Below are 24,013 nucleotides of genomic sequence, written 5' to 3'. Positions count from 1 at the left end.
GAGGCACCACTTGCTCTCTGGGGTGGACATTAGAGACCCTACAGCCGCTGCTGGAAGAGGTGGGACGTGGGTGGGGTGCCAAAAGTCATTTGATAACGTGCCACAGAGGAGGTTCATACACAAGATAAAGACTTGTGGAGTTGGGTTGTGTTGATGGATAAGTGTGAGTTTATCCATTTTGGTCGGAAGAATAAAAAGGCAACTTATTATTTAAATGGAGAGAAACTTCAGAATGCTTCAGTGCAGAGGGATCTGGGTGTCCTCAAGCATGAATCTTGAACACACCTCTACCCAAGACTTCATTCCACCATTTTACCCAGCCAATCCCAAGGAATTAGCAGCCTTTGAAAAAAATAAACTCTCACACGTCAGTTTTAAATATATAAATTGATGCTCTGCTTCCTAATGGCTTAACTTGGCTTACAGCAAAATGCCGGATCTAGCTAAAGCGATTTCATCTCAGTTGTGGCTCAGTGGGTAGCATCTCATCTCTGAGTCACGGTTCCGGGTTCAAGCCCCACTCCAGGACTTGATCACAAAATTAAAGCTGATACTGAGGAAGGGCTGCACTACCACACTGGAGTGTCGGAGATGCCTTCTTCCAGATGAAATGTTAACCAAGGCCCCATCGACCTTCAGGGATATAATAGATCCCAGGGGACTATTTCAAAAAAGAGCAGGGGAATTATCCCCCGGTGACCTGGCCAATATATATCTCTCAATCAACGTAACAAAAACAGATTATCTATCTGGTCATTATCACATTGCTGTTTGCTGCACGAAAATTGGCTGCTACCACTTTCTCTCAAGGCTGAAAAGTTTAGTCTTCTATAATCTCTCAGAGATTACATTTACAAGAAGTTACATCAGAAATTACATTTACATTTGAAACCACTCTAGTTCTTTGCAACACTCTCATCTATGACTCCTTTTGAAGCGTAGTGACCACAGAGTGAGCACTGACCAGTGCACTGTAAATCCTCGACAAACCCAGTGCTGCTGGCACCAATTTGATCCACACTGGCCATACAACCGAGCCAACCAGTCCTACCCCTGCAAGGATCTACAGGTTGATAATCAACCTGCTTGGCCATGTTATGAACACAGCATCCTTAGCCTTCAAGTCTTAGGGTGGGACTTGAACCTGGAGCTTCTGGCTCAGAGGGAGGGATGTTACCCCGTGCGACTCTTATAATCAGGACGTCTTGTGTTTTAGAAGTTAGGAAATGGCGCAGTGACCTAGCTGCAGAATTTGCTACCTTTAACATGCAGGACCCTCACAGCAATTCCCCCATGACAGTTCTCAATCTCAGCCATCAGGATCTATTTAGCAGCATTTATACATCATGAAAATAAGAGAGTCACTAATACATCCAATCGGGAAATTCAGGAGAAACTTCTTTACTCAGAGTGCTGAGAACGTGGAACATGCTACCACAGGGAGTGGTTGAGTTGAATGGTGTAGATACGTTTAAGGGGAAGCTGGATAAACACACCAGGGAGAAAGGAATAGAGGGTTACGTTGTTCGGACAATATGGAGGTCGTGGGGAGCATCGAAAACAGCACAAAACCAGTCACGCAAGTTTCTGTGTTGTACACGATGTGTCATTTTATAAAATGGGAGAAGAGTGACCATTACATAGTGTGGTGACAAGGGTGCTGAGAAATGGAGGCTGATAGAAGTTGAACCTGGGTTAGTGACTTTACCTCTGTTGTAGGCTTCTCGTCCAGCTGTGCCTCCCCCTCCGGTGGGCAAACAGAATCCTTGCAGTGCAGAGTCTGGCTCCTGCTGGCCTACACAGAAATTCAGAGAGTTTACTTTCAAACGCAGCAATGATTCTGGAGAAGTGAAACTCAAATGCTTACAAACACTTTACGAGAACTACTTATATTTATATAGCGCAGTATTTCAAGGTGCTTCACAGAAGCATTATAAAACAAAGTATGACACCAAGCCACGGAGGAACATAGGACTTAGGAGCAGGAGGGAAGTGAGAGTGGAAATTACAGAAGCACTAGTGATACTCTTCCGGTCTTCCTTAGACACAGGGGAGGTGCCAGAGGGCTGGAGACCTGCGAATATTACACCCTTGTTCAAAAAGGGGTGCAAGGATAAAGTTGGCAACTACAGGCCAATCAGTTTGACCTCAGTGGTGGGGAAACTTCTAGAAACTAGTACGGGATAAAATCAATAATCACAAAGTATTGTGGAGATGGAGAAACATGGAGACCAAAACGACACACAATATTCCAGGTGTCGTCTCACGAAAGCCCTGTACTAATGCAGCAAGACTTCTTTATTCCTGAACTCCAATCCCCTTGCAATAAAGGCCAACATGCCCTTTGTTTTCCGAATTGCTTGCTGCACCTGCATGCTAAATGTATTTTTGCACAGACACCCAAGTATCTCTGAACATCCACCATTTAAAAATTTCACACTTCTTAAAAAAAAATTCTGCTTTTCTATTCTTAAGAATAAAGTGAATAACCTCTCACTTCCCCACGTTATACTCCATCTGCTACCTCGTTCCAAACTCACTTAACCTGTCTATCTCTCTTTGCATCCTCCTCACAGCTTGAGTTTCCCCCCTAGCTCTGCATCATCAAAAAACTTAGATGAAGAGACAGAGAGTAATGTATCTAGGACATTAATAGATTGAAAATAGCGAAGGCTCCAGCAATGATCCTTGCAGCACTCCACGAGACACAGCCTGCCAACTTCAAAATGCCCCATTTATCTCTATCTACTCTGCTTCCCATCTGTTAACCAATCCTGTATATATGCCTATGTATCACCCGTAACTCCATGAGCCTTTATCTTGCTTTTGTAACCTCTTCTGTGGCACCCTATCAAATGCATTTTGGAAATGCAAGTGTAATACATCTGCCTGTTCCCCATTATCTACCCTTCTCCTAACAAATTTGTCAAACAAGATTTCCTTTCTGTAAAAAAAACTGACTTGTTCCAATTTTCTAAGTGCATTGTTATGACTTCTTTAATACTAGATTCCAGCACCTACCCAATGTCAGGCTAACTGACCTGTAATTCTCCTGTTTTTTTATGCCTCCTTTCCTGAGTAGTAGTGTTACATTTCAGCCTGCAAGTTCACTCCCCTCAAGTTGCTGGGCATTGCCAGCATCTTCTGGGCTGCACCCTCAGTTGTCTCGGACTGGCAGGCTTCCTTTAATGTCAGCCACGGCTCAGTGCATAGGATTAAGCCAGAAGGTCGTGGGTTTGAGCCTCACTCCAGAGCCTTGGAGCACCATAATCCAGGCTGACACTCCCGGCGCAGTTCCGAGGGAACGCAACACTGACGGCGGTGCCTTCTTGTGGGTGAGATTTGAAAACAGAGGCACCACTTGCTCTCTGGGGTGGACATTAGAGACCCTACAGCCGCTGCTGGAAGCGGTGGGACATGGGTGGGGTGCCAAAAGGCATTTCATAAGGTGCCGCAGAGGAGGTTCATACACAAGATAAAGACTTGTGGAGTTGAGGGGCGGTGATGGATAAGTGTGAGGTTATCCATTTTGGTCCGAAGAATAAAACGGCAACTTATTACTTAAATGGAGAGAAACTTCAGAATGCTTCAGTGCAGAGGGATCTGGGTGTCCTCGTGCATGAATCTTGAACCCACCTCCACCCAAGACTTCATTCCACCATTTTACCCAGCCAATCCCAAGGAATTAGCAGCCTTTGAAAAAAATAAACTCTCACACGTCAGTTTTAAATATATAAATTGATGCTCTGCTTCCTAATGGCTTAACTTGGCTTACAGCAAAATGCCGGATCTAGCTAAAGCGATTTCACGTCAGTTGTGGCTCAGTGGGTAGCATCTCACCTCTGAGTCACGGTTCCGGGTTCAAGCCCCACTCCAGGACTTGATCACAAAATTAAAGCTGATACTGAGGGAGTGCTGCACTACCACACTGGAGTGTCGGAGATGCCTTCTTCCAGATGAAATGTTAACCAAGGCCCCATCTACCTTCAGGGATATAATAGATCCCAGGGGACTATTTCAAAAAAGAGCAGGGGAATTATCCCCCGGTGACCTGGCCAATATATATCTCTCAATCAACGTAACAAAAACAGATTATCTATCTGGTCATTATCACATTGCTGTTTGCTGCACGAAAATTGGCTGCTACCACTTTCTCTCAAGGCTGAAAAGTTTAGTCTTCTATAATCTCTCAGAGATTACATTTACAAGAAGTTACATCAGAAATTACATTTACATTTGAAACCACTCTAGTTCTTTGCAACACTCTCATCTATGACTCCTTTTGAAGCGTAGTGACCACAGAGTGAGCACTGACCAGTGCACTGTAAATCCTCGACAAACCCAGTGCTGCTGGCACCAATTTGATCCACACTGGCCATACAACCGAGCCAACCAGTCCTACCCCTGCAAGGATCTACAGGTTGATAATCAACCTGCTTGGCCATGTTATGAACACAGCATCCTTAGCCTTCAAGTCTTAGGGTGGGACTTGAACCTGGAGCTTCTGGCTCAGAGGGAGGGATGTTACCCCGTGCGACTCTTATAATCAGGACGTCTTGTGTTTTAGAAGTTAGGAAATGGCGCAGTGACCTAGCTGCAGAATTTGCTACCTTTAACATGCAGGACCCTCACAGCAATTCCCCCATGACAGTTCTCAATCTCAGCCATCAGGATCTATTTAGCAGCATTTATACATCATGAAAATAAGAGAGTCACTAATACATCCAATCGGGAAATTCAGGAGAAACTTCTTTACTCAGAGTGCTGAGAACGTGGAACATGCTACCACAGGGAGTGGTTGAGTTGAATGGTGTAGATACGTTTAAGGGGAAGCTGGATAAACACACCAGGGAGAAAGGAATAGAGGGTTACGTTGTTCGGACAATATGGAGGTCGTGGGGAGCATCGAAAACAGCACAAAACCAGTCACGCAAGTTTCTGTGTTGTACACGATGTGTCATTTTATAAAATGGGAGAAGAGTGACCATTACATAGTGTGGTGACAAGGGTGCTGAGAAATGGAGGCTGATAGAAGTTGAACCTGGGTTAGTGACTTTACCTCTGTTGTAGGCTTCTCGTCCAGCTGTGCCTCCCCCTCCGGTGGGCAAACAGAATCCTTGCAGTGCAGAGTCTGGCTCCTGCTGGCCTACACAGAAATTCAGAGAGTTTACTTTCAAACGCAGCAATGATTCTGGAGAAGTGAAACTCAAATGCTTACAAACACTTTACGAGAACTACTTATATTTATATAGCGCAGTATTTCAAGGTGCTTCACAGAAGCATTATAAAACAAAGTATGACACCAAGCCACGGAGGAACATAGGACTTAGGAGCAGGAGGGAAGTGAGAGTGGAAATTACAGAAGCACTAGTGATACTCTTCCGGTCTTCCTTAGACACAGGGGAGGTGCCAGAGGGCTGGAGACCTGCGAATGTTACACCCTTGTTCAAAAAGGGGTGCAAGGATAAAGTTGGCAACTACAGGCCAATCAGTTTGACCTCAGTGGTGGGGAAACTTCTAGAAACTAGTACGGGATAAAATCAATAATCACAAAGTATTGTGGAGATGGAGAAACATGGAGACCAAAACGACACACAATATTCCAGGTGTCGTCTCACGAAAGCCCTGTACTAATGCAGCAAGACTTCTTTATTCCTGAACTCCAATCCCCTTGCAATAAAGGCCAACATGCCCTTTGTTTTCCGAATTGCTTGCTGCACCTGCATGCTAAATGTATTTTTGCACAGACACCCAAGTATCTCTGAACATCCACCATTTAAAAATTTCACACTTCTTAAAAAAAAATTCTGCTTTTCTATTCTTAAGAATAAAGTGAATAACCTCTCACTTCCCCACGTTATACTCCATCTGCTACCTCGTTCCAAACTCACTTAACCTGTCTATCTCTCTTTGCATCCTCCTCAAAGCTTGAGTTTCCCCCCTAGCTCTGCATCATCAAAAAACTTAGATGAAGAGACAGAGAGTAATGTATCTAGGACATTAATAGATTGAAAATAGTGAAGGCTCCAGCAATGATCCTTGCAGCACTCCACGAGACACAGCCTGCCAACTTCAAAATGCCCCATTTATCTCTATCTACTCTGCTTCCCATCTGTTAACCAATCCTGTATATATGCCTATGTATCACCCGTAACTCCATGAGCCTTTATCTTGCTTTTGTAACCTCTTCTGTGGCACCCTATCAAATGCATTTTGGAAATGCAAGTGTAATACATCTGCCTGTTCCCCATTATCTACCCTTCTCCTAACAAATTTGTCAAACAAGATTTCCTTTCTGTAAAAAAAACTGACTTGTTCCAATTTTCTAAGTGCATTGTTATGACTTCTTTAATACTAGATTCCAGCACCTACCCAATGTCAGGCTAACTGACCTGTAATTCTCCTGTTTTTTTATGCCTCCTTTCCTGAGTAGTAGTGTTACATTTCAGCCTGCAAGTTCACTCCCCTCAAGTTGCTGGGCATTGCCAGCATCTTCTGGGCTGCACCCTCAGTTGTCTCGGACTGGCAGGCTTCCTTTAATGTTAGCCACGGCTCAGTGCATAGGATTAAGCCAGAAGGTCGTGGGTTTGAGCCTCACTCCAGAGCCTTGGAGCACCATAATCCAGGCTGACACTCCCGGCGCAGTTCCGAGGGAACGCAACACTGACGGCGGTGCCTTCTTGTGGGTGAGATTTGAAAACAGAGGCACCACTTGCTCTCTGGGGTGGACATTAGAGACCCTACAGCCGCTGCTGGAAGCGGTGGGACATGGGTGGGGTGCCAAAAGGCATTTCATAAGGTGCCGCAGAGGAGGTTCATACACAAGATAAAGACTTGTGGAGTTGAGGGGCGGTGATGGATAAGTGTGAGGTTATCCATTTTGGTCCGAAGAATAAAACGGCAACTTATTACTTAAATGGAGAGAAACTTCAGAATGCTTCAGTGCAGAGGGATCTGGGTGTCCTCGTGCATGAATCTTGAACCCACCTCCACCCAAGACTTCATTCCACCATTTTACCCAGCCAATCCCAAGGAATTAGCAGCCTTTGAAAAAAATAAACTCTCACACGTCAGTTTTAAATATATAAATTGATGCTCTGCTTCCTAATGGCTTAACTTGGCTTACAGCAAAATGCCGGATCTAGCTAAAGCGATTTCATGTCAGTTGTGGCTCAGTGGGTAGCATCTCACCTCTGAGTCACGGTTCCGGGTTCAAGCCCCACTCCAGGACTTGATCACAAAATTAAAGCTGATACTGAGGGAGTGCTGCACTACCACACTGGAGTGTCGGAGATGCCTTCTTCCAGATGAAATGTTAACCAAGGCCCCATCTACCTTCAGGGATATAAAAGATCCCAGGGCACTATTTCAAAAAGAGCAGGGGAATTACCCCCGGTATCCTGGCCAATACATATCCCTCAATCAACATCACAAAAAACAGATTATCTATCTGGTCATTAGCACTATGCTGTTTGCTGCACGAAAATTGGCTGCCACGTTTCCTACAGTACAACAGTGACTACACTTCAAAAAGTACTTCATTGGCTGCAAAGCACATTTAGGTGTCCAGTGGTCAAGAAAGGCATTATATAAATGCATTTCTTATTATTCCATTTGGCCCTCCGAACCACTTTCTCTCAAGGCTGTAAAGTTTAGGCTTCTCTAGTCCCCCAGAGATTACATTTACAAGAAGTTACATCAGAAATTACATTTACATATGGGACCACTGTTGTTCTTTGCAACACTCTCAACTATGACTCCTTTTGAAGCGTAGTGACCACAGAGTGAGCACTGACCAGTGCACTGTAAATCCTCGACAAACTTACACACCACTTTTTTTAAGCTGTGTCTCTCCAATATTGTATTTACCATTTTGATTGGTACAGAGTGGTAAGTCCAGAACTCCTAGGTTACCTGTGCTGACTCCGTTCCCTTCACTACACGCTTACATCACCCTCCCAGTTAATAAATACTTTGCACCTGACAGTCCCCCTTCTAAAGTGAAAGCGTGCCTACTCTGTACTTATTGCAACACCAAGGTCATGCTTTGTGCCTCTCCCCGCAATAGATCAGTGCGAGGCTGTACATTTTGTTAGCAAGGATAAGGGGGCCACATAGTCCATGGAAAATAATTCTCTCAGTGGGATATAGGTGCAGAAGGATCTGGGGCTCAAATACAGAAATCACTAAATGTCAATCTAACCATAAGAGAAAAGAAAACACTGGGGCTCATAACTAGAGAACTGAAAAACAGAAAAGTTCTGTTAAATTTGTACAAAACTTTGGTTAGGCCACACTGTGAAGAGATCTGGTCTCCAGATTACAAGCAGTATACAGAAAGTCCAAAAAAAAGTTTACTCGAATGATATAAGTGGAGAGAGGTTATACCCATCAGGAGCTGTTCAACAGTCTGGATCTCTTTTCGCCAGAAAAGAGACGGAAGGGTGACCTGACAAAGGTCTTTAATGTTATAAAGGGGTTTGATAGGGTAGATGTAGAGAAGATGTTTCCACTTGTGGAGGGGACCAGAACTATAATTCATAATTATATGTCACCAATAACTCCAATCAGGAATTCAGGAGAAACCTCTTCACCCAGAGAGTGGTGAGAATGCGAAACTCATTAACACAGGGAGCAGTAATTTCACTGGGCTAATAACCCAGAGTCCCAGGCTAATGCTCTCAGGGCATGGGTTCAAATTCCACCACAGCAGCTGGTGGAATTTAAACTCAATTAATAAAAAGCAAAATCTGGAATTGAAAACTAGTCTCAGTAATGGTGACCACGAAACGATCACTGATTGTCGTAAAAACCCAACTGGTTCACTAATATCGTTTAGGGAAGGAAATCTACCATCCTTACCCGATCTGGCCTACATGTGATTCCAGAGCCAAGCAATGTGGTTGATTCTTAAATGCCGTCTGGAATGGCCATGCAAGCCACTCAGTCTAAGGGCAATTAGGAATGGTCAACAAATGTGGGCTTTGCCCATATCCCATGAACGAATAAATTTTAAAACTTGAGGCGAATAGTGTAGATGTAGTTAAGGGGAAGCTAGACAGTACATGAGGTAGAAGGGAATAGAAGGATAGGTTGATGGGGTGAGAAGGATTATTGTGGGAAGAGGCTGCTATGGAGCATAAGCATCAACATGGAGCAGCTGGGCTGAACGGCCAGTTTTTCTAAGAAGGGAGTCACGAGTTCAATAGGCAACTTACCTCTTCCACTTTCTTAGATGTACTCCTCGTAAATCGAGTACGTTGCAAGGGATCAATGGGATCCTGAAAATAAATTGCATCTTGGGTAACTACAAGGCACACAACATATTTCTCTCCCACCATCCCCTTTAGCAATTTAGGAACATAGAAACAGGACTAGGCCATTCAGCCCATCAAGCCTGCTCCACTATTCAAACAGATCATGGCTGATCATCTACCTCTATGCCATATCCCTTGATGTCATTAGTATCCAGAAATCTATTGATTTCTGTCTTCAATATGCTCAGTGATTGAGATTCTACAGCCCTCTGAGGAAGAGAATTCCAAAGATTCACCATCCTCACTGAAGAAATTCCTCCTCATCTCAGTCTTAATTTGCCTACCCCTTATTCTGAGACTGCGTCCCCTGGTTCTAGACCCACCACTCAGGGGAAACACCCTATCCACATCTACCTTGTCATGCCCTGTAAGTTTTCAATGAGATTACTTCTTATTCTTCAAAGCTCCGGTTTCCTCAGTCTCCCCTCAAGACAATCCCGCTGTCCCATGGATTAGTCTGATTAATTCTCTCTATGGTATGTATATCCTTCCTTCGATAAGGAGTCCAAACCTGTGCACATTACTGCAGGTGTGGTATCACCGAGGCTCTATGCAATTGCAGCAAAACGTCTTGACTCCTGGACTCAAATCTCCTTGCGATGAAGGCCAACATACCTTTTGTCTTCCTATTTGCTTGCTGCACCTGCGTGCTGGCTTTTAGTAATTCATGAACAAGGACACCCAGGTTCCCTTTGGGCATCAACACTTCCCAACCTCTCATCATTGAAGAAACACTGCCTTTCTGTTTTTTCTACCAAGGTGGATAACTTCACACTTATTCACATTATATTCCATCTGCTGTGTACTTGCCCACTCACTTAGCCTGTTCAAATCCCCTTGAAGCCTCCTTAAATCCTCCTCACAACTTACGTTTCCACCTAGTTTTGTGTTATCAGCAAATTTGTAAATAATACATTTGATTCCCCACATCCAAATCATTTATATAGACTATGAACAGCTGTGGCCCCAGCACTGGTCCTGTGGTACCCCACTAGTCACAGCCTGCCAACCTGAGAGAGACCCGTTTATTCCTACTCTGTTTTCTGTCTGTTAACCAATTCTCAATCCCTATCAGTATATGACCTCAATCACATTTTCCCTGCTATTGATGTCAAACTAACAGGTCTATAGTTCTCTTTTCTCCCTTCCTCCTTAAATAGTGGGGTTACATTTGTTACTTTCTAGTCTGCAGGAACCTTTCCAGAATCTATAGAATTTTGAAAGGTAACCACCAATGCATCCACTATCTCTACAGTCACCTTCTTCAACACTCTACGATGAAGCTCATAAATTTACTCCCCTACATACTTGTAGTATAGATAAAGTTCTCCTAAAGCACCAACTCTTCTCAGGATACATTGGGTGCTGGCAACCCCCAGTCCCTTGCCCGAGAGGGCTATTATTATTCACATGAAAGCGTAAGCAGTGCATGACTGCACTTCGACTGTGGCAGGCACCACAGGCATGCCTGGGCCTATTGTACCCTGACGCCCGTCTTCACGCACACCAGCAGATAGGGTGAGTGAAAAACAATGTAGGAATGCCAACCCTGGTTAAATTCTATCCTGCTTAACCCAGGGGCACGAGGAGCGAATGTGGGGCGGGGAGGGGGGAGATGAGAGGTTCAGTATCTACATTACTGGATGAGCAATCTAGAGTCTTCAATTTAAATTCAGTTGAAAAAATAAAGCTGGAATATAAAGCTAATATCAGTAGCGGTGTCCATTAAACTATTGGATGGACATAATAACCCATCTGGTTCACTAATAGCCTTCAGGGAAGGAACTCTGCTACCCTTATCCAGTCTGGCCTACATGTGATCCACTACAATGTGACTGACCCTTCCTTAACTGCCCTCTGACTAGCCTATCAAGCCACTCACTTTAGGGCTATTAGAGATCAGATATAATGCTGGCCTTGCCAGTGACATCCACATCCCAGGAATTAGTTAAACAAAAATTTCAGAGCTAACTGCACGAAGGCTGAAAGCAGCCCCTCTGGCTGAAGCCATGGACTTCCCTCCACCAGGGGCCTTCTGGGACCTGCATAAATAGCGGAGCCCCCTCAAATGAAGGGATCAAGGCATCTTCTTCATTTCTCTGCCCGAAGGCGGTCTGACCCACAGCATCACGTTCTCACCACAGGTAGGGCAAGGAGACAGGTCCCGAATCCACCCCAGCCAGAACAGGGATCGAACCCAGTGCTGCTGGCACCAATTTGATCCACACTGGCCATACAACCGAGCCAACCAGTCCTCCCCCTGCAAGGATCTACAGGTTGATACTCAACCTGCTTGGCCATGTTATGAACACAGCATCCTTGGTCTTTAAGTCTTGGGGTGGGACTTGAACCTGGAGCTTCTGGCTCAGAGACAGGGATGCTGCCCACTGCGACTCTTATAATCAGGTCGTCTTGTGTTTTAGAAGTTAGGAAATGGCGCAGTGACCGAGCTGCAGAGTTTGCTACCTTTAACATGCAGGACCCTCACGGCAATTCCCCCATGAGAATTCTCAATCTCAGCCATCCGGGGGCTGATCTATTTAGCAGCATTTATACATCATGAAAATAAGAGAGTCACTAATACATCCAATCGGGAAATTCAGGAGAAACTTCTTTACTCAGAGTGCTGAGAACGTGGAACATGCTACCACAGGGAGTGGTTGAGGAGAATGGTGTAGATACGTTTAAGAGGAAGCTGGATAAACACACCAGGGAGAAAGGAATAGAGGGTTACGTTGTTCGGACAAGATGGAGCTTGTGGGGAGCATCGAAAACAGCACAAAACCAGTCATGCCAGTTTCTGTGTTGTACACGATGTGTCAGTTTATAAAATGGGAGAATAGTGACCATTACATGGTGTGGTGACAAGGGTGCTGAGAAATGGAGGTGGATAGAAGTTGAACCTGGGTTAGTGACTTTACCTCTGTTTTAGGCTTCTCGTCCAGCTGTGCCTCCCCCTCCGGTGGGCAAACAGAATCCTTGCAGTGCAGAGTCTGGCTCCTGCTGGCCTACACAGAAATTCAGAGAGTTTACTTTCAAACGCAGCAATGATTCTGGAGAAGTGAAACTCAAATTCGGCTTAGAGTCTAATCTCTCTACCGACTAAAGGAGGTGACACACTTTACAACAACTACTTATATTTATATAGCGCAGTATTTCAAGGTGCTTCACAGAAGCATTATAAAACAAAGTATGACACCAAGCCACGGAGGAACATAGGACTTAGAAGCAGGTGGGAAGTGAGAGTGGAAATTACAGAGGCACTAGTGATACTCTTCCAGTCTTCCTTAGACACAGGGGAGGTGCCAGAGGGCTGGAGACCTGCGAATGTTGCACCCTTGTTCAAAAAGGGGTACAAGGATAAAGTTGGCAACTACAGGCCAATCAGTTTGACCTCAGTGGTGGGGAAACTTCTAGAAACCAGTACGGGATAAAATCAATAATCACACAGTATTGTGGAGATGGAGAAACATGGAGACCAAAACTACACACAGTATTCCAGGTGTAGTCTCACGAAATCTCCGTACTACTGCAGCAAGATTTCTTTATTCCTAAACTCCAATCCCCTTGCAATAAAGGCCAACATGCCCTTTGTTTTCCGAATTGCTTGCTGCACCTGCATGCTAAATGTATTTTTGCACAGACACCCAAGTATCTCTGAACATCCACAATTTAAAAATTTCACACTTCTTTAAAAAAAATATTCTGCTTTTCTATTCTTAAGACCAAAGTGAATAACCTCTCACTTCCCAACGTTATACTCCATCTGCCACCTCGTTCCCTACTCACTTAACCTGTCTATCCCTCTTTGCATCCTCCTCACAGCCTGCGTTCCCCACTAGCTCAGTATCATCAAAAAACTTAGATGAAGAGACAGAGAGTAATGTAACTAGGACATTTGGATTGAAAATAGTGAACGCTCCAGCAATGATCCTTGCAGCACTCCACGAGACACAGCCTGCCAACTTCAAAATGCCCCATTTATCTCTACCTACTCTGCTTCCCATCTGTTAATCAATCCTGTATATATGCCCATGTATCACCCCCAACTCCATGAGCCTTTATCTTGCTTTTGTAAACTCTTCTGTGGCACCTTATCAAATGCCTTTTGGAAATCCAAGAGAAATACATCTACAGTTCCCCATTATCTACCCTTCTCCTAACAAATTTGTGAAAGAAGATTTCCTTTCTGTAAAAAAAAACTGATTTGTTCCAATTTTCTAAGTGCATTTTTATGACTTCTTTAATACTAGATTCCAGCACCTACACAATGACATGCTAACTGACCTGTAATTCTCCTGTTTTTTAATTCCTCCTTTCTTGAGTAGCAGTGTTACATTTCAGCCTGGAAGTTCACTCCCCTCAAGTTGCTGTGCGTTGCCAGCATCTTCTGGGCTGCACCCTCAGTTCTCTCGGACTGGCAGGCTTCCTTTGATGTCAGCCACGGCTCGGTGCATAGGATCAATCGAGAAGGTCATGGGTTTGAGCCTCACTTCAGAGCCTTGGAGCACCACAATCCAGGCTGACACGCCCGGCGCAGTACCGAGGGAACGCAACACTGACGGCGGTGCCTTCTTGTGGGCGAGATTTGAAAACAGAGGCACCACTTGCTCTCTGGGGTGGACATTAGAGACCCCACAGCGGCTGCTGGAAGAGGTGGGACGTGGGTGGGGTGCCAAAAGGCATTTGATAAGGTGCCACAGAAGAGGTTCATACACAAGATAAAGACTTGTGGAGTTGGGGGGCGGCGATGTATAAGTGTGAGGTTATCCACTTGGGTCGGAAGAATAAAAAGGCAACTTATTACTTAGATGGAGAGAAACTTCAGATAGCTTCAGTGCAGAGGGATCTGGGTGTCCTCGTGCATAAATCTTGAACCCACCTCCACCCAAGACTTCATTCCACCATTTTACCCGACCAATCCCAAGGAATTAGCAGCCTTTGAAAATAATAAACTCTCACACGTTAGTTTTAAATATATAAATTGATGCTCTGCTTCCTAATGGCTTAACTTGGCTCACTGCAAAATGCTGGATCTAGCTAAAGCGATTTCATGTCAGTTGTTGCTCAATGGGTAGCATCTCGTCTCTGAGTCACGGTTCCGGGTTCAAGCACCACTCCAGGACTTGTTCACAAAATTAAAGCTGATACTGAGGGAGTGCTGCTCTACCACACTGGGGTGTCGGAGATGCCTTCTTCCAGATGAAATGTTAACCAAGGCCCCATCTACCTTCAGGGATATAAAAGATCCCAGGGCACTATTTCAAAAAGAGCAGGGGAATTACCCCCGGTGTCCTGGCCAATACATATCCCTCAATCAACATCACAAAAACAGATTATCTATCTGGTCATTATCACATTGCTGTTTGCTGCACGAAAATTGGCTGCCACGTTTCCTACAGTACAACAGTGACTACACTTCAAAAAGTACTTCATTGGCTACAAAGCACTTTTAGGTGTCCAGTGGTCAATAAAAGCATTATATAAATGCATTTCTTATTATTCCATTTGGCCCTCTTAACCACTTTCTCTCAAGGCTGTAAAGTTTAGGCTTCTCTAATCCCTCAGAGATTACATTAACAAGAAGTTACATCAGAAATTACATTTACATTTGGGACCACTCTTGTTCTTTGCAACACTCTCAACTATGACTCCTTTTGAAGCGTAGTGACCAGTGCATTGTAAATCCTCGACAAACTTACACACCACTTTTTTTAAGCTGTGTCTCTCCAATATTGTATTTACCATTTTGATTGGTGCAGAGTGGTAAGTCCGCAACTCCTAGGTTACCTGTGCTGACTCCGTTCCCTTCACTACACACTTACATCACCCTCCCAGTTAATAAATACTTTGCACCTGTCAGTCCCCCTTCTAAAGTGAAAGCGTGCCTACTCTGTACTTATTGCAACACCAAGGTCATGCTTTGTGCCTCTCCTCGCAATAGATCAGCGTGAGGCTGTAAATTTTGTTAGCAAGGATAAGGGGGCCACATACTCTTTGGAAAATAACTCTCTCAGTGGGATAGAGGTGCAGAAGGATCTGGGGCTCAAATATAGAAATCACTAAATGTCAATCTAACCATAAGAGAAAACAAAACACTGGGGCTCATACCTAGAGAACTGAAAAGCAGAAAAGTTCTGTTAAACTTGTACAAAACTTTGGTTAGGCCACACTGTGAAGAGATTTGGTCTCCAGATTACAAGTAGTATATAGAATGTCCAAAAAAAAGTTTACTCGAATGATATAAGAAGAGAGAGGTTATACCCATCAGGAGCTGTTCAACAGTCTGGATCTCTTTTCGCCAGAAAAGAGACGGAAGGGTGACCTGACAAAGGTCTTTAATGTTATAAAGGGGTTTGATAGGGCAGATGTAGAGAAGATGTTTCCACTTGTGGAGGGGGCCAGAACTATAATTCATAAGTATATGTCACCAATAACACCAATCAGGAATTCAGGAGCAACCTCTTCACCCAGAGATTGGTGAGAATGTGAAACTCACTAACACAGGGAGTAGTAATGTCACTGGGCTAATAACCCAGAGTCCCAGGCTAATGCTCTCACGCCATGGGTTCAAATCCCAACACAGCAGCTGGTGGAATTTAAACTCAATTAATAAAAAACAAAATCTGGGATTGAAAACTAGTCTCAGTAATGGTGACCGCGAAACTATTATCCGATCTGGCCTACATGTGATTCCAGACACACAGCAACGTGGTTGACTCTTAAATGCCCTCTGAAATGGCCATGCAACCAACTCAGTCTAAGGGCAATTAGGAATGGTCAACAAATGTGGGCTTTGCCCAGATCCCATGAACGAATAAATTTTAAAAATTGAGGTGAATAGTGTAGATGTAGTTAAGGGGAAGCTAGACAGTACTTGAGGTAGAAGGGAATAGAAGGTTGATGGGGCGATGAGTGTTGTGGGAAGAGGCTGATGTGGAGCATAAACATCAACATGGAGCAGCTGGGCTGAATGGCCAGTTTCTTTAAGAAGGGAGTCACGAGTTCAATTGGCAACTTACCTCTTCCACTTTCTTATATGTACTCCTCGTAAATCGAGTACGTTGCAAAGCATCAATGGGATGCTGAAAATAAATCAGATCTTGGGTAAATACAAGGCACACAACATATTTCTCTCCCACCATCCCCTCTAGCAATTTAGGAACACAGAAACAGGACTAGGCCATTCAGCCCATCCAGCCTGCTCCACCATTCAAACAGATCACGGCTGATCATCTACCTCTATGCCATTTTTCCGCGCTATCCCCATATCCCTTGATGTCATTAGTATCCAGAAATCTATTGATTTCTGTCTTCAATATGCTCAGTGATTGAGATTCCACAGCCCTGTGAGGAAGAGAATTCCAAAGATTCACCATCCTCACTGAAGAAATTCCTCCTCATCTCAATCTTTAATGGCCTACCCCTTAATCTGAGACTGCGTCCCCTGGTTCTAGACCCACCACTCACGGGAGACACCCTATCCACAATTACCTTGTCATGCCCTGTACGTTTTCAATGAGATTACTTCATATTCTTCAGAGCTCCAGTTCCCTCAGTCTCCCCTCAAGACAATCCCGCTGTCCCATGGATTAGTCTCTATGGAATGAATTCTCTCTATGGCATGTACATCCTTCCTTCGATAAGGAGTCCAAACCTGTGCACATTTACTGCAGGTGTGGTATCACCGAGGCTCTATGCAATTGCAGCAAAACGTCTTTACTCCTGGACTCAAATTTCCTTGCGATGAAGGCCAACATACTTGTAGTCTTCCTATTTGCTTGCAGCACCTGAGTGCTGGCTTTTAGTAATTCAGGAACAAGGACACCCAGGTCCCTTTGGACATCAACACTTCCCAACATCTCATCATTGAAGAAACACTCTGCCTTTCTGTTTTTTCTACCAAGGTGGATAACTTCACACTTATTCACATTATATTCCACCTCCTGTGTACTTGCCCACTCACCTAGCCTGTAAAAATCCCCTTGAAGCCTCCTTGAATCCTCCTCACAACTTACATTTCCGCCCAATTTTGTGTGATCAGCAAATTTGTAAATAATATATTTGATTCCCCACATCCAAATCATTTATATAGACTGTGAACAGTTGTGGCCCCATCACTGGTCCTTGTGGTACCCCACTAGTCACAGCCTGCCAACCTGAGAATGACCCATTTATTCCTACTCTGTTTTCTGTCTGTTAACCAATTCTCAATTCCTATCAGTACATGACCCCAATCCCATGCGCTCTGATTTTGTTTTACTAACCTCCTATGTAGAATCTTATCAAAAGCTTTCTGAAAGTCCAAATACACCACATCCACTGGTTCTCCTTTATTTATGCTACAAGTAACATTCTCAAAAAACCCCAACAAATTTGGCAACCATTATTTCCCTTTCATAAATCCATGTTGACCCTGCCCAATTTTACCATTCCTTTATAAAAGTCCAGTTATCACATCCATTTTAATAGATTCTGACATTTTCCCTGCTATTGATGTCAAACTAACAGGTCTGTAGTTCTCTTTTCTCCCTTCCTCCTTAAATTGTGGGGTTACATTTGTTACTTTCTAGTCTGCAGCAACCTTTCCAAAATCTATAGAATTTTGAAAGGTAACCACCAATGCATCCACTATCTCTACAGTCACCTTCTTCAACACTCTAGGATGAAGCTCATAAATCTACTCCCCTACATAGTTGTAGCATAGATAAGGTTCTCCTAAAGCACCAACTCTTCTTAGGATACATCGCATGAATGCTGGCAACCCCCAGTGCCTTGCCCGAGAGGGCTATTATTATTCACATGCAAGCCTAAGCAGTACATGACTGCACATCGACTGTGGCAGGCACCACAGGTAAGCCTGGGCCTATTGCAAACTGATGCCCATGTTCACGCACACCTATCAGATAGGGTGAGTGAAAAACAATATAGGAATGCCAACCCTGGTTAAATTCTCTCCTGCTTAACCCAGGGGCACTAGGAGCGAATGTGGGGGGGTGGGGGTTCAGTATCTACATTACTGGATGAGCAATCTAGAGTCTTCAATTTAAATTCAGTTGAAAAAATAAAGCTGGAATATAAAGCTAATATCAGTAGCGGTGTCCATTAAACTATTGGATGGACATAATAACCCATCTGGTTCACTAATAGCCTTCAGGGAAGGAACTCTGCTACCCTTATCCAGTCTGGCCTACATGTGATCCACTGCAATGTGACTGACCCTTAACTGTCCTCTGACTAGCCTAGCAAGCCACTCACTTTAGGGCTATTAGAGATCGGATATAATACTGGCCTTGTCAGTGACACCCACATCCCGGGAATTAGTTAAACAAAAATTTCAATGCTAACTGCGCAAAGGCTGAAAGCAGCCACTCTGGCTGAAGCCATGTACCTTCCCTCCACCAGGGGTCTTCAGGGACCTGCATAAATAGTGAGCCCCCTCAAATGAAGGGATCAAGGCACCTTCTTCATTTCTCTGCCCGAAGGCGGTCTGACCCACAGCATCACGATCTCACCACAGGTAGGGCAAGGAGACAGGTCCCAAATCCACCCCAGCCAGAACAGGGATCAAACCCAGTGCTGCTGGCACCAATTTTGATCCACACTGGCCATACAATCGAGCCAACCAGTCCTCCCCCTGCAAGGATCTACAGGTTGATACTCAACCTGCTTGGCCATGTTATGAACACAGCATCCTTGGCCTTTCAGTCTCGGGGTGGGACTTGAACCTGGAGCTTCTGGCTCAGAGGCTGGGATGCTACCCACTGCGACTCTTATAATCAGGTCGTCTTGTGTTTTAGAAGTTAGGAAATGGCGCAGTGACCTAGCTGCAGAGTTTGCTGCCTTTAACATGCAGGATCCTCACGGCAATTCCCCCATGAGAGTTCTCAATCTCAGCCATCGGGGGGCTGATCTATTTAGCAGCATTCATACATCATGAAAATAAGAGAGTCACTAATACATCCAATCGGGAAATTCAGGAGAAACTTCTTTACTCAGAGTGCTGAGAACGGGGAACATGCTACCACAGGGAGTGGTTGAGGTGAATGGTGTAGATACGTTTAAGGGGAAGCTGGATAAACACACCAGGGAGAAAGGAATAGAGGGTTACGTTGTTCGGACAAGATGGAGCTTGTGGGGAAAAATCGAAAACAGCACAAAACCAGTCATGCCAGTTTCTGTGTTGTACATGATGTGTCAGTTTATAAAATGGGAGAATAGTGACCATTACATGGTGTGGTGACAAGGGTGCTGAGAAATGGAGGTGGATAGAAGTTGAACCTGGGTTAGTGACTTTACCTCTGTTTTAGGCTTCTCGTCCAGCTGTGCCTCCCCCTCCGGTGGGCAAACAGAATCCTTGCAGTGCAGAGTCTGGCTCCTGCTGGCCTACACAGAAATTCAGAGAGTTTACTTTCAAACGCAGCAATGATTCTGGAGAAGTGAAACTCAAATTCGGCTTAGAGTCTAATCTCTCTACCGACTAAAGGAGGTGACACACTTTACAACAACTACTTATATTTATATAGCGCAGTATTTCAAGGTGCTTCACAGAAGCATTATAAAACAAAGTATGACACCAAGCCACGGAGGAACATAGGACTTAGGAGCAGGAGGGAAGTGAGAGTGGAAATTACAGAGGCACTAGTGATACTCTTCCGGTCTTCCTTAGACACAGGGGAGGTGCCAGAGGGCTGGAGACCTGCGAATGTTACACTCTTGTCCAAAAAGGGGTGCAAGAATAAAGTTGGCAACTACAGGCCAATCAGTTTGACCTCAGTGGTGGGGAAACTTCTAGAAACTAGTACGGGATAAAATCAATAATCACACAGTATTGTGGAGATGGAGGAACATGGAGACCAAAACTACACACAGTAGTCCAGGTGTAGGCTCACGAAAGCTCTGCACTACTGCAGCAAGACTTCTTTATTCCTGAACTCCAATCCCCTTGCAATAAAGGCCAACATGCCCTTTGTTTTCCGAATTGCTTGCTGCACCTGCATGCTAAATGTATTTTTGCACAGACACCCAAGTATCTCTGAACATCCACCATTTAAAAATTTCACACTTCTTAAAAAAAATATTCTGCTTTTCTATTCTTAAGACCAAAGTGAATAACCTCTCACTTCCCCACGTTATACTCCATCTGCTACCTCGTTCCCCACTCACTTAACCTGTCTATCTCTCTTTGCACCCTCCTCACAGCTTGCGTTTCCCCCCTAGCTCTGTATCATCAAAAAACTTAGATGAAGAGACAGAGAGTAATGTATCTAGGACATTAATAGATTGAAGATAGCGAAGGCTCCAGCAATCATCCTTGCAGCACTCCACGAGACACAGCCTGCCAACTTCAAAATGCCCCATTTATCTCTACCTACTCTGCTTCCCATCTGTTAACCAATTCTGTATATATGCCTATGTATCACCCGCAACTCCATGAGCCTTTATCTTGCTTTTGTAACCTCTTCTGTGGCACCCTATCAAATGCATTTTGGAAATGCAAGTGTAATACATCTACCTGTTCCCCATTATCTACCATTCTCCTAACAAATTTGTCAAACAAGATTTCCTTTCTGTAAAAAAAAAAACTGACTTGTTCCAATTTTCTAAGTGCATTGTTATGACTTCTTTAATACTAGATTCCAGCACCTACCCAATGTCAGGCTAACTGACCTGTAATTCTCCTGTTTTTTTCTGCCTCCTTTCCTGAGTAGCAGTGTTACATTTCAGCCTGCAAGTTAACTCCCCTCAAGTTGCTGTGCGTTGCCAGCATCTTCTGGGTTGCACCCTCAGTTGTCTCGGACTGGCAGGCTTCCTTTAATGTCAGCCACGGCTCAGTGCATAGGATCAAGCCAGAAGGTCGTGGGTTTGAGCCTCACTCCAGAGCCTTGGAGCACCATAATCCAGGCTGACACGCCCAGCGCAGTACCGAGGGAACGCGACACTGACGGCGGTGCCTTCTTGTGGGTGAGATTTGAAAACAGAGGCACCACTTGCTCTCTGGGGTGGACATTAGAGACCCTACAGCCGCTGCTGGAAGCGGTGGGACATGGGTGGGGTGCCAAAAAGCATTTGATAAGGTGCCACAGAGGAGGTTCATACACAAGATAAAGACTTGTGGAGTTGGGGGGCGGTGATGGATAAGTGTGAGGTTATCCATTTTGGTCCGAAGAATAAAACGGCAACTTATTACTTAAATGGAGTGAAACTTCAGAATGCTTCAGTGCAGAGGGATCTGGGTGTCCTCGTGCATGAATCTTGAACACACCTCCACCCAAGACTTCATTCCACCATTTTACCCGACCAATCCCAAGGAATTAGCAGCCTTTGAAAAAAATAAACTCTCTATTTTTTAAATATATAAATTGATGCTCTGCTTCCTAATGGCTTAACTTGGCTTACAGCAATATGCCAGATCTAGCTAAAGCGATTTCATGTCAGTTGTGGCTCAATGGGTAGCATCTCGTCGCTGAATCACGGTTCCGGATTCAAGCCCCACTCCAGGACTTGTTCACAAAATTAAAGCTGCTCTACCACACTGGAGTGTCGGAGATGCCTTCTTCCAGATGAAATGTTAACCAAGGCCCCATCTACCTTCAGGGATATAAAAGATCCCAGGGCACTATTTCAAAAAGAGCAGGGGAATTACCCCCGGTGTCCTGGCCAATACATATCCCTCAATCAACATCACAAAAAACAGATTATCTATCTGGTCATTATCACATTGCTGTTTGCTGCACGAAAATTGGCTGCCACGTTTCCTGCAGTACAACAGTGACTAGATTTCAAAAAGTACTTCATTGGCTGCAAAGCACTTTTAGGTGTCCAGTGGTCAATAAAAGTATTATATAAATGCATTTCTTATTATTCCATTTGGCCCTCCTAACCACTTTCTCTCAAGGCTGAAAAGTTTAGGCTTCTCTAGTCCCTCAGAGATTACATTAACAAGAAGTTACATCAGAAATTACATTTACATTTGGGACCACTCTTGTTCTTTGCAACACTCTCAACTATGACTCCTTTTGAAGCGTAGTGACCACAGAGTGAGCTCTGACCAGTGCACTGTAAATCCTCGACAAACTTACACACCACTTTTTTTAAGCTGTGTCTCTCCAATATTGTATTTACCATTTTGGTTGGTGCAGAGTGGTAAGTCCGAAACTCCTAGGTTACCTGTGCTGACTCCGTTCCCTTCACTACACGCTTACATCACCGTCCCCTTTATTAAATACTTTGCACCTGTCAGTCCCCCTTCTAAAGTGAAAGCGTGCCTACTCTGTACTTATTGCAACACCAAGATCATGCTTTGTGCCTCTCCCTGCAATAGATCAGCGTGAGGCTGTACATTTTGTTAGCAAGGATAAGGGGGCCACATAGTCCATGGAAAATAATTCTCTCAGTGAGATAGAGGTGCAGAAGGATCTGGGGCTCAAATACAGAAATCACTAAATGTCAATCTAACCATAAGAGAAAACAAAACACTTGGGCTCATACCTAGAGAACTGAAAAGCAGAAAAGTTCTGTTAAACTTGTACAAAACTTTGGTTAGGCCACACTGTGAAGAGATCTGGTCTCCAGATTACAAGTAGTATATAGGAAGTCCAAAAAAAAGTTTACTCAAATGATATAAGGAGAGGTTATACCCATCAGGAGCTGTTCAACAGTCTGGATCTCTTTTCGCCAGAAAAGAGACGGAAGGGTGACCTGACAAAGGTCTTTAATGTTATAAAGGGGTTTGATAGGGCAGATGTAGAGAAGATGTTTCCACTTGTGTAGGGGGCCAGAACTATAATTCATAATTATACGTCACCAATAACTCCAATCAGGAATTCAGGAGCAACCTCTTCACCCAGAGAATGGTGAGAATGTGAAACTCACTAACACAGGGAGTAGTAATGTCACTGGGCTAATAACCCAGAGTCCCAGGCTAATGCTCTCAGGACACGGGTTCAAATCCCACCACACCATCTGGTAGAATTTAAACTCAATTAATAAAAAACAAAATCTGGAATTGAAAACTAGTCTCAATAATGCTGACCACGAAACTATTATCCAATCTGGCCTACATTTGATTCCAGACACACATGTGGTTGACTCTTAAATGCCCTCTGAAATGGCCATGCAAGCCACTCAGTCTAAGGGCAATTAGGAATGGTCAACAAATGTGGGCTTTGCCCAGATCCCATGAACGAATAAATTTTAAAAATTGAGGCGAATAGTGTAGATGTAGTTAAGGGGAAGCTAGACAGTACATGAGGTAGAAGGGAATAGAAGGATAGGTTGATGGGGCGAGGAGTGTTGTGGGAAGAGGCTGATGTGGAGCATAAACATCAACATGGAGCAGCTGGGCTGAACGGCCAATTTCTTTAAGAAGGGAGTCACGAGTTCAATTGGCAACTTACCTCTTCCACTTTTTTAGCTGTACTCCTCGTAAATCGAGTACGTTGCAAGGGATCAATGGGATACTGAAAATAAATCAGATCTTGAGTAACTACAAGGCACACGACATATTTCTCTCCCACCATCCCCTCTAGCAATTTAGGAACACAGAAACAGGACTAGGCCATTCAGCCCATCCAGCCTGCTCCACCATTCAAACACATCACGGCTGATCATCTACCTCTATGCCATTTTTCCGCGCTATCCCCATATCCCTTGATGTCATTAGTATCCAGAAATCTATTGATTTCTGTCTTCAA

At 44.3% G+C, this 24,013-nt stretch overlaps 1 protein-coding gene across 1 annotated transcript in view; it reads right to left on the bottom strand.

Annotated features, from left to right (window-relative positions):
- Window positions 1-24,013, bottom strand: part of LOC144671845 (uncharacterized) — a 148,006-nt gene that overhangs the window by 113,779 nt on the left and 10,214 nt on the right. Inside the window, exons 3-9 of the mRNA XM_078533894.1 lie at window positions 23,717-23,779; window positions 19,617-19,703; window positions 16,340-16,402; window positions 12,239-12,325; window positions 9,219-9,281; window positions 5,060-5,146; window positions 1,709-1,795 (exon numbers count right to left, since the gene is read on the bottom strand). Of these exons, the coding sequence (XP_078390020.1) occupies window positions 1,709-1,795; window positions 5,060-5,146; window positions 9,219-9,281; window positions 12,239-12,325; window positions 16,340-16,402; window positions 19,617-19,703; window positions 23,717-23,779 (537 nt within the window). The remainder of the gene's footprint in view (window positions 1-1,708; window positions 1,796-5,059; window positions 5,147-9,218; window positions 9,282-12,238; window positions 12,326-16,339; window positions 16,403-19,616; window positions 19,704-23,716; window positions 23,780-24,013) is intronic.

This window comes from Cetorhinus maximus, chromosome 34 (genome assembly GCF_964194155.1).
Source record: "Cetorhinus maximus chromosome 34, sCetMax3.hap1.1, whole genome shotgun sequence".
In the NCBI taxonomy this organism is placed as follows: Eukaryota; Metazoa; Chordata; class Chondrichthyes; order Lamniformes; family Cetorhinidae; genus Cetorhinus; species Cetorhinus maximus.
The sequence above is the reverse complement of the archived record's forward strand: the minus strand, read 5'-3'. Positions and strand labels throughout refer to the sequence as shown.